The sequence below is a fragment of the Cydia pomonella genome, chromosome 7, assembly GCF_033807575.1.
Source record: "Cydia pomonella isolate Wapato2018A chromosome 7, ilCydPomo1, whole genome shotgun sequence".
Classification (NCBI taxonomy): Eukaryota; Metazoa; Arthropoda; class Insecta; order Lepidoptera; family Tortricidae; genus Cydia; species Cydia pomonella.
In genome coordinates this window covers 10,856,856-10,871,652 of record NC_084709.1, presented here as the reverse complement: position 1 = coordinate 10,871,652, position 14,797 = coordinate 10,856,856, and the positions used below count along the sequence as shown (strand labels likewise).

The 14,797-nt window shown below is 40.2% G+C and overlaps 1 protein-coding gene across 2 annotated transcripts in view; it reads left to right on the top strand.

Moving 5' to 3' along the window:
• The window catches only part of LOC133519800 (uncharacterized), a 96,425-nt gene that overhangs the window by 70,693 nt on the left and 10,935 nt on the right, over nucleotides 1-14,797 (top strand). For both annotated transcript variants that reach the window (XM_061853910.1, XM_061853909.1), the window contains 6 exons: nucleotides 2,820-3,085; nucleotides 3,726-3,862; nucleotides 4,362-4,445; nucleotides 12,850-13,040; nucleotides 13,671-13,880; nucleotides 14,654-14,779. In XM_061853910.1, the coding sequence (XP_061709894.1) occupies nucleotides 2,820-3,085; nucleotides 3,726-3,862; nucleotides 4,362-4,445; nucleotides 12,850-13,040; nucleotides 13,671-13,880; nucleotides 14,654-14,779 (1,014 nt within the window). The remainder of the gene's footprint in view (nucleotides 1-2,819; nucleotides 3,086-3,725; nucleotides 3,863-4,361; nucleotides 4,446-12,849; nucleotides 13,041-13,670; nucleotides 13,881-14,653; nucleotides 14,780-14,797) is intronic.

Genomic DNA, 14,797 nt, shown 5'->3' with positions numbered 1-14,797 from the left:
GGATTCCATTATGCTTTCAAATATTTCAAAATTACTTAAAGGCGGCCTATACACACAGACAACAATAAATTGCTCCAATTCTACTGCACTTAGTTCTATAGTCCGCTCAACAGACATGGATACAATGTCCTTACGTTCCTTAAATTTTAACTGACTATTTAATATAATTAATGACCCACCATGTATGGAACTAAGTCTGGTAAACGAACTGCCCACCTGGTGATTATTAAATTGAGGCATTAATTCATTATTATTCAACCAATGTTCAGTAATACATAAAATATCAATATTATAATCATTCAAAAAAAGTTCAATCTGTAAATCTTTTCCTCTAATACATTGAATGTTTTGATGCACCAGGTGGATGTACATTCCATGTTTGCAGTATTTTTCATCAGATTTACTAAAAGCTAAATTGCCAGAGACAGATTCTTTTGTCTTAAGAGCTAATTTAAATTATTGGTTATGACTGGAACCAAAACCAAGTTCATACCGGTCTGCTCAATAGAAGCAGGATAAACTGCTAAATTTTTGGCAGAAATGTCAAACAAATATGATAGCGACAAAGCTATTTGTCTTTTATAATAATTTGAAAGGTATAACTTACCTTTAGTCCAAAAAACCATAGGCATTGGTATTTGCTAACAAATTTGTTAGTGTCAATTATACTAAACTTATCACTATATGTACAAAGATTATATAAAAATATATTTAACTTACACCTAGTGTTATTTTCTGCCTCTGACATTTGATCACAATAGGGGAATGTGAAAATAATAATTTCATTCACTATAAGTGTCTTTAATTGTTCAAAAAAATTTATTAAATTATTTTTATTCACATTACCCCTATTCCCCATAAGAATAAGCAGTGTTGTCTTTGAATTAATAGTACTATCATTTAAAATTCATTTTGAGAGATTTTCAAGGCTACTATGAGGCAGACAATTGTTGATTGTACTAAGTCCCTTTAAGTAATAGTTTAAAAATGTGCTCATATTGCTTCCAATTTCATCACAGTACATAATGACATTAGGTTCAGGTGTGCTTTGTTGTGTAGTGTGGAAGGAGCTATTATCATTTTGTTGTGATGGAGTCAAACTGTCACACAGGTTCGGCTCGAGTGCTCCACTCGACGAATGACCATTCATTTGCATACAAGCACATGACTGGCCATTGGTCAGAGACTCAACCCGCTCTGAATTTTGCCTAATTTGGGATATTAAATCATCCATGGCTAAAGAATATTCATTGATAACTTTTTTTGAACTCTCATTTATTGCATCTAAGGATTTAATTGAATCCTCCAAACTCTGAACTTTTAATTTTAATGTCTGTGTGTCAGTTTCATATTGTAATTTACTATGTTCTAACTGAGCAGAGTATAAATCTAACTTATCCACTAAGCTTACATTAACTTTACAAAATCTAAATTTTTTAAAAAACAATTTATTTATTTTTGACAGCTTTTGTTTTTTTTTAATAAGTCTATTTAATTTAATATATTTCTTTAGTTTGTTTCCGCTGCAACTTACTAACCTTGGTGTGGTGGTATCATTGGCTAAATCTGTAGTGGCCACAGGGTTTTCAATTGGTGCGGTAACCAACTGAGAGTCGGGCCGAACCAGTTCTTCGAATAAGGTCCGAGTGTGTGCTGCTGCTATATTGTTTTGGGCCTCCTGTAGCTCGTAGATTTGTTCGTGGGCGTCGTGCAGTGCTCTCTCCAATGAGTTGATATCCTTCAGGGCCTGCTCATAGGCAGCACTACACTCAGTGAACCTGTCAACCGTCTCCTGAAGCCGGGCCCACTCTGAATTTACATTATTATAGTCAGTTTCTAAAGAACACAGTTGCTTTTTCAGCTTATCATTGCTATTAAGTACTAATAATAGTTCCTTCTCACTGTCTTCTCTTTCACTAAGCAATTGAGCACAAGATTCCTTGGATTTTTTCAATTCCAGCAAGGTAAGTTGGAGTTTATCAGTCTCCTGCTGGCGAGCCGCTGCGGCTGCTCTGCGGGTTAGCATTGTAGATGTTTTTTTTTATTATATTAAACCCAAAAAAACAAGGATTCGCTTACTCAAGCCAAGTGATATTTAGGTACGTACTTACATGAAATAGTGACGATTGACTATGTCTACACTGTGTTCTAACCCTGTGCAATGATTTACGCTTTATTATAAGCACACTTAGTAATTACTAGTGATAAAAACAACCAGAAAGGATTTTAAGGCGAACACAGATTTCAAATGTATAACCTATAACGGCTACAAATTTGAGATATTACAAGACACGTAAACGTAAATAAAGCACTTCACTTATTATGTATACATAAAACTTAATGTTAAAACTATTTAATACACACTTAAACAGCTTAATATTACATGAAATATCATTAAAATTAAAATAATTACAAGGGACCTAGCAAAATCAGCTGCTTATCGTTTGACAGCCAGGGTTGCCATATTTGATGTGAAACTGGACAAGAAGAATTTGAAGAAGATTGTCGATAAGACAATACAGTGTATTTTGAGGGTTTACGGCGGGTTTCAGTTACTTCTGTGAAATGTTATGTGTTATAAGTTTGGAAAGGAAGCAACTCTGACTGGTTAGCGAATGGGAACTTTGTACACCGACACGAGTTCGGAATTGCCTTAATCCACACGTGACATGTCACGTGGCATATTTGATACTACGGGACGCCATTAACCGGTTAACGGAATAGATCGCCGCGTGGCCTGAGTCCTTACGAATGTGGTTATCGATGATTATTGGACTGACACTATGTTCAAATGATATAATTTGACCTTTCTTCAACAGGGGCTTCATAAAGTACCCGCGCGAGACGTCGATGTACCGGCCGGCGGAGAAGCGGCTCCGCGACTGGGACGAGATCTACAACTTCCACCACGTGCGGCGCGGCCTGCGCGTGCAGGCGGCGCGCTGCATGGAGTGCGGCGTGCCCTTCTGCCAGTCCGGCCACGGCTGCCCGCTCGGCAACATCATCCCCAAGTGGAATGAGCTCGTCTTCAACGGCGACTGGAAGCAGGCGCTCAAACAGCTCATGCAGACCAATAATTTCCCTGGTGAGTTAGTTAACCGATATGATGGCATTCATGTGTGAGGCCCTCCCGCCAATGGTATGCCTTTATCTCCTTAGTTGCCTGCTGGACTATATGAGAACCGAGTGGAACTTTGTTAAATCTCATTGCTACAGAAAACCCCACAATGCCACTGCAAAAAACACCCTTCAGATTCGATTTCTTACGTGATAAGGTCTAAATTGTTATGACACTCGATTCAAATAATAAGGAGATAGTCACTAACTACAGGTCTACCACTTAGAAAGTTGGTAAAGACGTTGTATAGTGCCGAGTAGCCGAGTTTTGGCACTAAAACTAGTTTCATAGTTTTCATACTTAACATATAAAAATCAACTACATGCAGCCAAGCCTTTATACGGTCCGTAGTTGACAACAACTTCTTACCAACCGCCTCAGCTAAACGATACACCTGTAACCTCGTAAGACCCACCATACAAAAAAATCCTATTTTAAATTTGAACCTTGTTGCATAGTAAATTGGAGCGAATTTAATTTGTTCGAAAAAGCAATGAAACACGAGGAATGCTACTTTATTTGGTTTATAAAAAGTTTTTTTGGAGTGTACTTTGTACTGCTCATTGGGCCTTACGGGGATAATATATTTGATGTATTTTTTTCACAGAGTTTACCGGTCGCGTGTGCCCCGCGCCTTGCGAGGGAGCCTGTGTGCTGGGTATTTCGGAACCGCCAGTCACCATCAAGAACATCGAGTGCGCGATCATCGACAACGCCTTTGAAAACGGATGGATCATCCCAGAGGTAAACAATACACATTTATTTTTTATACAACACAAGCCTTATTGAGCTTATTGTGGGATTAGATCGATTTATAGATTGTCTCATATTATATTAAGTCATAGAATGTGTCCGTTTTCATAAGTTTGCTGTAAATCAAGTCGGAAACTATTAAAAGCATCTCAGTGACTGTGACTTAGTCTTTTCTTTAGGTACTTATTTGAATGAAAGTAAACAAAACAAGGTGATTCATTCATTCAGCCAAGGTTCACCTTTTATGTATAAGACTACAGTATCCCCAAAATACCTAAAAGAACAAACCGCAAACTAATTTCGTTGTTGTTTTCACTGCAAATAAACAGATTAACTTGACTATACATGCTAAGTATAATTCTCTATATAAGTCTCGATGATGCTATGTTTTTTTTATTATTTATATAGACATATGCTATACATGTATTGAAATAAATGTAAGTAGGGACTTGATAGGTTGTTAATTAGGATTTTATTTGTTTTCTTATAGATCCCAGAACATCGTAATGGCAAAACAGTTGCAGTAGTCGGATCCGGTCCCGCCGGCCTAGCTTGTGCGCATCAACTTAACAAGGTATTTATCGGTTTCTCAACGGTAGTTCGCCAAATGAATAAAATAAGTATACCCTGACAAGGTTACATTTGTCGTTCGCCATATTGCAGATTTTCAGTGGTATTTATTTATTTTAAAGGGTTTTGGTCTTTTCCCCCCACGAGGACCAGTCGGCTTGGGGGGTTTGTTTCTGTTGTATTCTTGTCTTGTTTTTTAGTTAGTTGTTGTTTCCAGTCGCCGGTGTCTAATTGCTATTGTTCGTTGGTAGCAGAGTTGCTGGAGAGAGATAGAGAACGGCCTCTCATTATATCACTAACTGAAAAATTAACCAACAAAATTAAAGTATGCCAAAATGGAATAGAGAGAAGTGTAATTGGAGTAAAAAGAATAGATAAAATTAAATTAAACAAAATTAAAGGTATCACCAAATTCAAAGATGCGAACAAAGTATGTAAAACACTAAAATGGAAGTGGGCAGGACACATGATAAGAGAAAAAACTGATAAATGGACTAGGAAGATAACAGAATGGTGCCCAATAGGTTGTGAAAGGAACCAGGGTGGCCAATGGAAACGCTGGGAAGATGACCTCAGGAAAGTGGCCGGCCCAGGATGGACAAGACTCGCAAGAGATAGGGAGAAATGGAACTCTTTAGAGGAGGCCTTTGTCGAAAGACAAGCTGTTGTTACAAAACTCAGTCGTCGGAAAAGAAAAACCTAATATTGTTATCACTGTAGAACAGCAATAAAGGCTTATTTTATTTATTTATTTTATTGGCAAGGAGACTTTGAATTTGAAAGTCAACGAATACCACTGATGTAAACAAGAAAAGATTTCGCTATTAAAAATGATTTAACCACCAAACTGCCAAAAAAGATTGTCAAAGATGCAAGATTGTTTTTAAAACAATAAAACATTTACATGACAGGTCAAAGGATTACTTAGTGTTCCAATGAACAATGTTTCCAAATTAATTGGTGACATGACCGGTACCACAGAATAAATAATAGTGCCACCGTACAGAAATGACACTTCCTACAAAACCGATGCTTGACAGCGATTCAGGGACGAGTTATGCTGTCCCTTTCTATATGTATATGTATGGCACTATCTCTATCGGTCATTTAGGGTTGTCAAAATTCAAGTCATTATCTTATCTGTAGTCGTGCACGTATAGGGACGTCCAAGTTGTGCCAACCCTAATAATTGCTCGGAGCAATGCTGAGCCGAACGGAGCCGAGAAAAGCCGATAGGAGGAGTGTCGCCCCACTGTCGGTACTGACATTTTCTTTGATTATAGATTCTGTGCGTAAAGAAAACAGTCATAGAATGTACTCGTATTGGTTCCCTTACATTCCACTCTGCTGGACGTACGCACATTATTGCAACTATATAAACTGATTATAGCGACTATCTCAGTGCTAAATTATTATTATTTTTATACTACGTCGGTGGCAAACAAGCATACGGCCCGCCTGATGGTAAGCAGTCTTCGTAGCCTATGTACGCATGCAATTCCAGAGGAGCTACATGCGCGTTGCCGACCTAATACTCCGCACCCTTTTTTTTTTTTTTTTCTAGGGGGGAAAATGCATTCCGCATACCACCCGGGTGCGGGGGGTGACCTGAGTGGTTATGTGGGACTCCCGTCTAGGCTAATGAGGCCCACGGTATACCCACTAAAAACCCCCCATATGCCACCTCGCCGCCTTATTGGTGGGGTTACAGGAACGCTTGCGTACTCATCCGCGACCCCACCGGCGGCAGCCGCCCGCGAGCGGCTCCTTCGCGATTGCCCGAAGGCCCTTCACGCGAGGCGCGCCAGATGGATCGACGCGCCTTCCTCCTCGGCCTCCGTCCTGCAGTGTAGCGGACCCCCCCGAGCCCGCCACAAGGAGGCCACGGGCGCCAGAAAACTCCCCAGCGCCCGGCGGCAGATGAGGTCCATGGTTCTGCCGCAAACCACAACTCGGCTGCAGAGGACAGGGAGAACGGCACACCGTAACACCGACACTCCTCTTCCTCTGCAGCCCCACCAACGCCGCTACAGCGGAACGGCCCCGCTAAGGTCGCAGGGGATAGGGAGAGTGGCGCATCGTGATACCATCACGCCTCTTCCCCTGCGATCCCACCTCGGCCGTCGAGGATAGGGAGCACAGCTCACCGCAATACCGACACTCCTTACAAAGCCCGCTTGGAGCGTCCTCCTCGGGCCAGCCCGCACCTCAAACAGGCCGGCCCTGGTTGCCTCTTCGCTTCACCGTGGATGACCAAGCCACGGTTACTAAGCCCCTCCACCACGACAAGGTGGGCAACCCGCGGGGGGAATACTCCGCACCCTCGTTAAGCTCTGGCAACCTTACTCACCGACAGGAACACAACACTAAGCCCATACACCTCTCTTGTGGACGTAGTTTAAGGACGTACCCCCGGGTAGTAGTCCAAATAGTATCTTGTCAGCTTTAATATGGATTTGAAATGTTATTACGACTATTTTAAGTCGTAGTTAAAATGTAGGCATGTTCAAAGTCTTTGACCTTTGGCTTGTGTCTAGTTTTTGTACAACGCCTTGAGTTTATATTTTTAATTTTGATACAAGTTTATTTCTACTGAACTAAGCTAAAGCAAAACGGATGATTTTATTATTCCACTACAATAATCTATTTTCTACATTCATATATAATTGACAACATTTCATATTTCTGACCCTCTAATTTGATTGCGTCTCTACATTTTAATTGAAACGAGGAATACGCTGATAATATTTTTTTTTACTTGTAATTGTATTTTATTTTTTTATTAATTATTTAATGTGTACTTATTATACATAATGGCGTAACTCCAGTTCTACGCTCGAAGCTAGTCTTTTCTCCATCGAAAAATAAATTCATTGACAAGACGTTGTCATTGGCCCGTAAAATGGCCTGTTGTAGTTTTAAAACAATTTTGATCAAATATCACTCCACCGAACACTGTCTATGACCGTAATATGATAAGATTCATATACTAGCCGTGTTTTATCCAACCTCGACATTGGCAGAATCATCAACACCTTGATGAATCCATAACATGAAAAATTTATTGATTTATAAAATATCAGATTTCTACGACGATTTTGGATATAATAACGGATACTGATACGTAAATACGACACCTGGCTTTCATACGGATACAACGGACCTACGGATAAACACTAACTAATGTAAGTAATGTAATTAAATGTTTGTCCGATATCTTCGACGAATTATTTTTGCAGTAGGTAAAGGACGACACGAATTTGGTATACTTCGGATACTCCATATATGAGTACCTCATCGATCCATACACGGCTCTGTCCATTTTAAAACAATTAGTGGATAGTAATTATAATAATAATAATAATAAAAAGGCGTAGGGATGTGACGACCCCATCGCCCGCTGGTTTTACCAGTGCAATCAGTCAACGCAGGGCAGCTTGTGGCGAGCTGTTGGGGAGTAGCGACCTCACGTACCCGAGTGCTCCTGGGGAGTTCTGTTAGCCGCAAGGAGGGTGGGTGGGACAGGATTCTCTGCCTCTGGCTTGCCTTAGCCGGCCGGCCAGAGTGGAGTCGTTAGAGCTATAAGCTCCAGGGGTGGAAGTGAAAAATTGCGTAAGACGCGAGTTGGCACAGTGGCTGCTCGCAGCCACTGGGTAGAAAGCGGCGTACACCTCTCGACACCCCTGAGCCGCTTACACCGGTGTTGCCCTTGAGCCATCCTAGATGTCGCTTTTTGTGGGGGCGAGTTACCGTCTGCCGGAAATAAAATTGAATACCGTTTTATTAGGCAGGCGTCCGGTTTTTTATCCCATAGCCCAGTATTTAGTCCATCGCTTTCACCCAATAGCCCAGTTCATTTTAGATTCCATCAACCCTCAAATAGTCCATACACCCTGGCGGGTGCTGCCTCTGCGTGCGTCCCATGACACGGGCAAGGGCAACATCCGCTAGGTGTACCCCTTACATTTCATTAAAGTGTCAAAAGGGGCTCTACGTGTTGGCTTCAGCTCCGCGCACGCCTCCCAAAGGTCCGGAGCACCATTGTTCCGTGATGGGAAAGACATACAAATAATAATAATAAAATTCTTTATTGTGCACTACTAAAGAAAAACTCATATTACAAACAAAGACAGGACTTAAATTAGTAGGTAACAACAGGCGGACTTATCGCTATAAAGCGATCTCTTCCAGACAACCTTCAGATAGCGAACCAGTGACAAGAAATAGGCTATTGGGCAGTGCAAAACAACAATAAAACAAGTATACTTATAATATGTTAATTTTAAATTATAAACTACAAACAATAAAACATACACTACATAAACTACATAAATTATTTAAATTACAATAATACACTACATAAACCTACATAAATAAATATTAAGCATTCTAGGGAGTGAAGTAACAACCAGGTAGAGAAAATAAAGGAGAATTTACTTACATGAATGAAATGACCAAGACTAAGAAAGTGATAAATAATGCTCTTTAAGACGTTTTTTAAAAATGGTTAAGGATTCCACATTCTTACAGACTGGAAAGTGAAGGATTTGATGTAGAACTTACTAGATGACCGAGGGGGAGCAAGAAGAAGATTTTGAGAACACCTAACAGACGAAAGAAAACTAAACCGCTTTTTAAGGTAACCAGGAGTATTAGGAATAAATAAGGTATTGTAGAGAAGAGAAAGGATATGCGTATTACGTCGAAAACGTATCGGTAACCACTTGAGCTGTGACCGAAAGCTGGAGACATGGTCAAATTTCCGTAGCCCAAAAATGAAACGAATGCACACATTTTGAAGACGTTCAAGCTTGTTTAATTGCTCTTCTGTAAGATCGAGATAAGATATGTCAGCATAGTCTAGAATAGGAAGAAGAAGTGATTGCGCCAGCGCAATTTTAGTGGCAAGCGGTAAAAAGTTGCGGAGACGCCTAAGCGATCCCACGGCAGCAAAAATTTTTCGTCCAACCTCATTAAGTTGCGGACCCCAAGAAAGAGTACGATCCAAAATCACTCCCAGATTCTTAACTTGGGACGAGTACGGGATCTGGACCCCATCGAATAAGATAGGAGGCAGACTCTCAAAATTCACCCTTACTATATTCATAGGGCTACCAATAATAATGACTTGGGTCTTCGCAGGATTAACTTTAATTCCATAACAGGAGCTCCAGTGCAGAATGCGTTCTAAATCAGAGTTGGTGGATTGAATCAGAGAAGATAAGTTAGCAATCGGGCACTGTGAGTAAATTTGGAGATCGTCGGCATACAAATGATAAGAGGAAAGGAGGTCACGAGAAATATAATTAATAAAGATAGAGAAAAGGAGGGGAGACAACACGCCACCTTGCGGGACGCCAGCCAGTGTGTTGCACCACGATGAACGAGTGTCCTCAATTTTAATCCGTTGCCGACGACCTTCCAAGTAACTACGAAACCACCTAATTGCAGAAGGAGATATGTTAAGGCTACTTAGTACCCCTATCAATACATCAAAGTCTACAGTATTGAAAGCGTTAGTAAATTCGAGTAATGTCAGTACCGTAAGCATCCCTTTATCCATTCCTGAGCGGATGTCGTCTGTGATTTTGACTAGAGCTGTAGCCGTGCTGCAATCAGATCGGAAACCGGATTGAAATAATGGATTAAGAAGGGAGTTTCTATTTAAGAACGAAGTAAGCTGGAAGTGCACTAGGCGCTCTAGAACTTTAGAAAGAAAAGGCAAGATAGAGATTGGTCTGTAATCAGAGAAGGAAGACGGATTCGGTTTTTTTGGAATGGGAATTACGTCGGCATCTTTCCAAGTATTTGGGAAAGAAGAGGAGGAAATGGAAGCGTTAAAGATGCTAGTAATTATAGGGACAAGAAGGTCTAGAAGCGGAATGATCATGTTGCGGCCCACACAGTCGACACCAACGACATTCGAGGTAATGTAACGGATATTCTTCTCAACATCGCTGGTAGTGAATGGCGTAAAAATAAAGGGAGAAAAACCAGGCGTTGGAGAAGAAGAAATACGAGTAAGGATTTCAGCCTTACGTGAGCCGCTAAGAAAAGTGGAAGAAGAAAAATGCTGATTAAGTAGGTTAACGTCTAAGTCAATGGGAATAGAAGAACTGCTAGATTTACCAATACCATATGTCTTTAGAAATTTCCAGATTTTGGCAGGTTCACCCCTTTCTACAGACTGATGAATGTGGTGCCTTTGGGCGTCACGGCACACCGTACTGCAGCGATTTCGTAAAGCATGGTGTTTGGCTTTGTTCTTGTCCGTGGGTTTCAATTTGAACTTGCACTTAGCTAAATTCTTTTTCACTATTAAATCTCTAATCTCATCGGTAAGCCAGGGAGCTGGTAGATGTTTAATTTTGATTGGCCGAATTGGAGCATGGACATCGTAGAGCTCAATGAGAAGGGAATTAAAAACCGCCACTTTCTCATCAACAGTGCCAGCGTTATCGATAATCAATTTTACAGGCATCTTCAAGAAGCTTAACGACGTCAAGCCGACTAAAATTACGCTGGAGAACAACTTTCGGTTTGGCTTTTGGAGGACGAATTTTGTAAGAAAGGAAAAGTAGATCGTGGTAAGAGAAGGAATCGGCAGAGTGTTGACTGTATTTTGCAACGTGAGAGGGAGATGAAACAAGAGTGAGGTCAAGAAGTGAAGGGGTACAGTTGGGAAAGTGGTGTGTGGCATTGGAAGGTAAAATAGTAAGATGATGTTTCCACGAGGGATTTCAAAGACCTTGAGCGTGAATCGTTTTTCAAAAGGCAAGTGTTAAAATCCCCCATGATAACATGATGATTATAAGAAGGTATGAGATCTTCGAGTACCTTTTCGAAAGAAGAGAAATAGTCGATATGGAGAGAGGGAGAGTAAAAAACTCCAAAGAGAATTTTTGTATGAGAAATATTCAATTCGATGAGAAGGTGTTCAGCGGTATTAAGACAAGAGATTGAAGCAGAAATTACTGAATAAGGAACATGTGACCAAAGATAAATGGCCACACCACCACCAGCTTTACCAATGCGATCATTTCGAATTAAATGGAACCCCGGTAAAGAGTAAGAAGTTGAAGGCAGACAAGGTTTAAACCATGATTCCGAGACAAGGATAGCATGTATTCCGGTTGGATCAAAAGTAGTTAAAAAGTCATTATAATGAGCGGGAATACTTTGCGCATTAATATGTATGATGTTTAAGTTTTTAGGGACATCAGCCAATTGACTATTAAGAGCATCACGGAGAGGGGGTGGGAGGCTATAAAAACTACCATCGTCGTTATCTGAAGAGAAAGATGTAAACTGGTCAGAAGATAAACTGATAAACTGCTTTCGCTTACTAACGTCATTAAATATAAATTAAGATATGTATGTATATATATATATCAATAATTGTTATATACTCTAAAAAGTTTTAAGTATAGTTGGCACAAGCCAAAGTTATGCCAAACCCGCTATTCATAAATATATTTAAAAAAAAAGATAAAAAGAAAAGCAGTAAAAATTGAGAAAGTAGATTAACAGCTCAAACATTATCAAGAGGAAAAATAACTATCCAAGTAAATATTCGTATTTGACATTTACACTTCGTGAATGTTACCATTCTGATGCCGCGTTCCGTACGCGGCATCAGAATGGCAACATTAACATGAAGAAAAAGAAAAATATGGACAGCTGTCATGTCATGTCGCTCAGTACACGTCGAAAATCACAAACTTAATGTATTATATTATAAAATTCACAGTCCACCCACAATAACATTAATAACAATAAAAAAAGTAAGAGGTCAAAACAACAAATACAAAGTGGGTATAGAAAAAAAAAATTGAAGGCGAGTTATAGTAACTTAATTATGTAAATAAATTTCTCTTTGTTTTGAATTTCAATCAATACGTCGTATTTAATTGACAATGTCAAAGCCAATATTATGACAGCTATTTTTTTCTTGTGGTGAATGGCAATGGCATATCACCTATTGTGCCGTAGAGTTGGTAAAATTACTACTTTATTTGTATTCTATTGTATTTCTTGTTATAAGCGATATTAAATTTATATAATATATTGCAGTGATCGGGAAGCAAAATTCTTCGAAATCTTATGTAAATTTTCAGGTGTTATAAAAATGTAATGTTGTCAATTTTACATGTATTTTCTTATAGTAACACTTAACTGATCTTATCGTTGCAATTTGGTTACGAATAGTCAGCAAACTTTGTCAACGATGATATGTCTGTGTAATCTTATTAGAAGTGGTCATGTTAACAAGTAATGACAACAGAATCACGTCTAATAAATCTTCATTAATAAGCAGTTTTTGTAAATAGATATCAGATAAGAAAGAGCTTGTTTTTTACAGCATCCTTTTTTTGGCTTCTTGGTTGTAATATATTTATGTGAAACAGGCGGGTTACTCGGTGACGGTGTTCGAGCGGAACGACCGTGCCGGAGGACTGCTGCAGTACGGCATCCCCACGATGAAGCTCAGCAAGGAGGTTGTGCAGCGCCGAGTTCAGCTGTTGCAGGCTGAAGGCGTCGTGTTCAAATGCAACATCGATGTGGGCAAGGACATTAGCGCCACCGACCTGGCTAACGAGTGAGTACAAGTAGTACAACGGTTAGGAAATGCGTTGAAGCAGACTGGCCGAGTCGGAGAACTCCTGTGTAAAGCCCGACCAGAAATATATGATCATTGTCAAGAGGGCGCTGTTATTCTCCTGTATGGGGTGACAGTCCAGTTTACTATGATAAATTTAGTTCCAATTAAATTCCGCAATATGGCGCGTGATCATATATTACTGGTCAGGCTTTACATCCCCGCGATGAAGCTCAGCAAGGAGTTTGTGCAGCGGCACGTACGCTGATGCAGGCTGAAGGCGTCGTGTTCAAATGCAACATCGATGTGGGCAATGACATAGTGCCACCGGCCACTCGGCCCGACATTAGAGCCGAGTTGGAGGATAACAGTCTTACAGTATCCTTCCCCATGATGTGACTTAAGAAGTAGTGGTTCAGCACTGCGTACATCTGGGGGCGACGTGTTTTTTTTCTTCTATTTCACAACTATCCATAGCCCTGATAAAAATCCTCTATCACTACATGGTTTGCTGCAAAAATAGAATCTTTGCTTATTAGCACCTCTCTATTTTCCTACCGGATTAACGAAATAAAGGGTAGTTATTTGACCTATTTGTTCACACGGTTACCTAATCAATGCTACCCCCAGATACAACGCGCTGGTGCTCTGCATGGGCGCGACGTGGCCGCGCGACCTGCCGCTCAAGGGCCGGCAGCTCGGCGGCATCCACTACGCCATGGAGTTCCTCGAGTCCTGGCAGAAGAAGCAGATGGGCCCTCCGCTGCACCACGGGAAGGAGCTGGCCGAGCTCAACGCCAAGGACAAGAATGTGCTCGTTATCGGAGGAGGCGATACCGGGTCCGTTTTTTAGATAATATGGTTAACTGATCCCAATTGGACTAAGATTTTTGCCAAAAATTACATTTTTGACACAAGCTTTTATCGCTGACTGTACTTTTTTTTCAACAAGCAACTAATACTCATCGAGACAATTCTAACAACGAAAACACAATTCTGTTGTGTTGTTTTATCACAAAGTTCCTATGGCCATCTTTTGTGAACATTATCAGATCAGCCCGATCGGCACTAAAAATGGTGCATTGTCTCCCAACTTGCATATTTATGTAAAGTTTCAGCCCAATCAAATAATGGGAAATGGGTCTAATTTAGCATGGAAGTTTTGACCCGAACATACGTAGGTACATACTTGTAGTATTACAAGAATTAAAACTTGTAAAAGCCCTACGGAAAAATCACATTCATAGCTTATAACACCTTGTGTATAATATAAACTATTATTACGTATAATAATCTATAGCTGTGATTTTTCCGTAATGAATAAATTTTGTATGTATCGTCGTTATGTCAATTTAGCAGAGAGATCAAAGGTAACTATGTGCTTAGCATTGTTTGTGATAAAACAAAGGCTCAGACTAGAATACACATATTTCTACTGTATTTACTTTTCTCTCGTATAAATTACCGCTTTACGATTGAGACCGGTTCAACGAAAATAATGATAACATTTGTTGTACTACTTTACTAAGTTAATAGCAAGAGGATAGCTAATAGATTTCCATGAGTAATTACAATCAAAGTAGGTTTTATTATTAATTATGGTAACTTTGTAGATGCGACTGCATAGCGACATCTCTCCGCCAAGGCGCCAAGTCGATCACGACGTTTGAAATCCTGCCACAGCCGAAGCCCACCCGCGGACAAGACAACCCGTGGCCGCAATGGCCGAGGGTCTTCAGGTATTATTACTTAACATC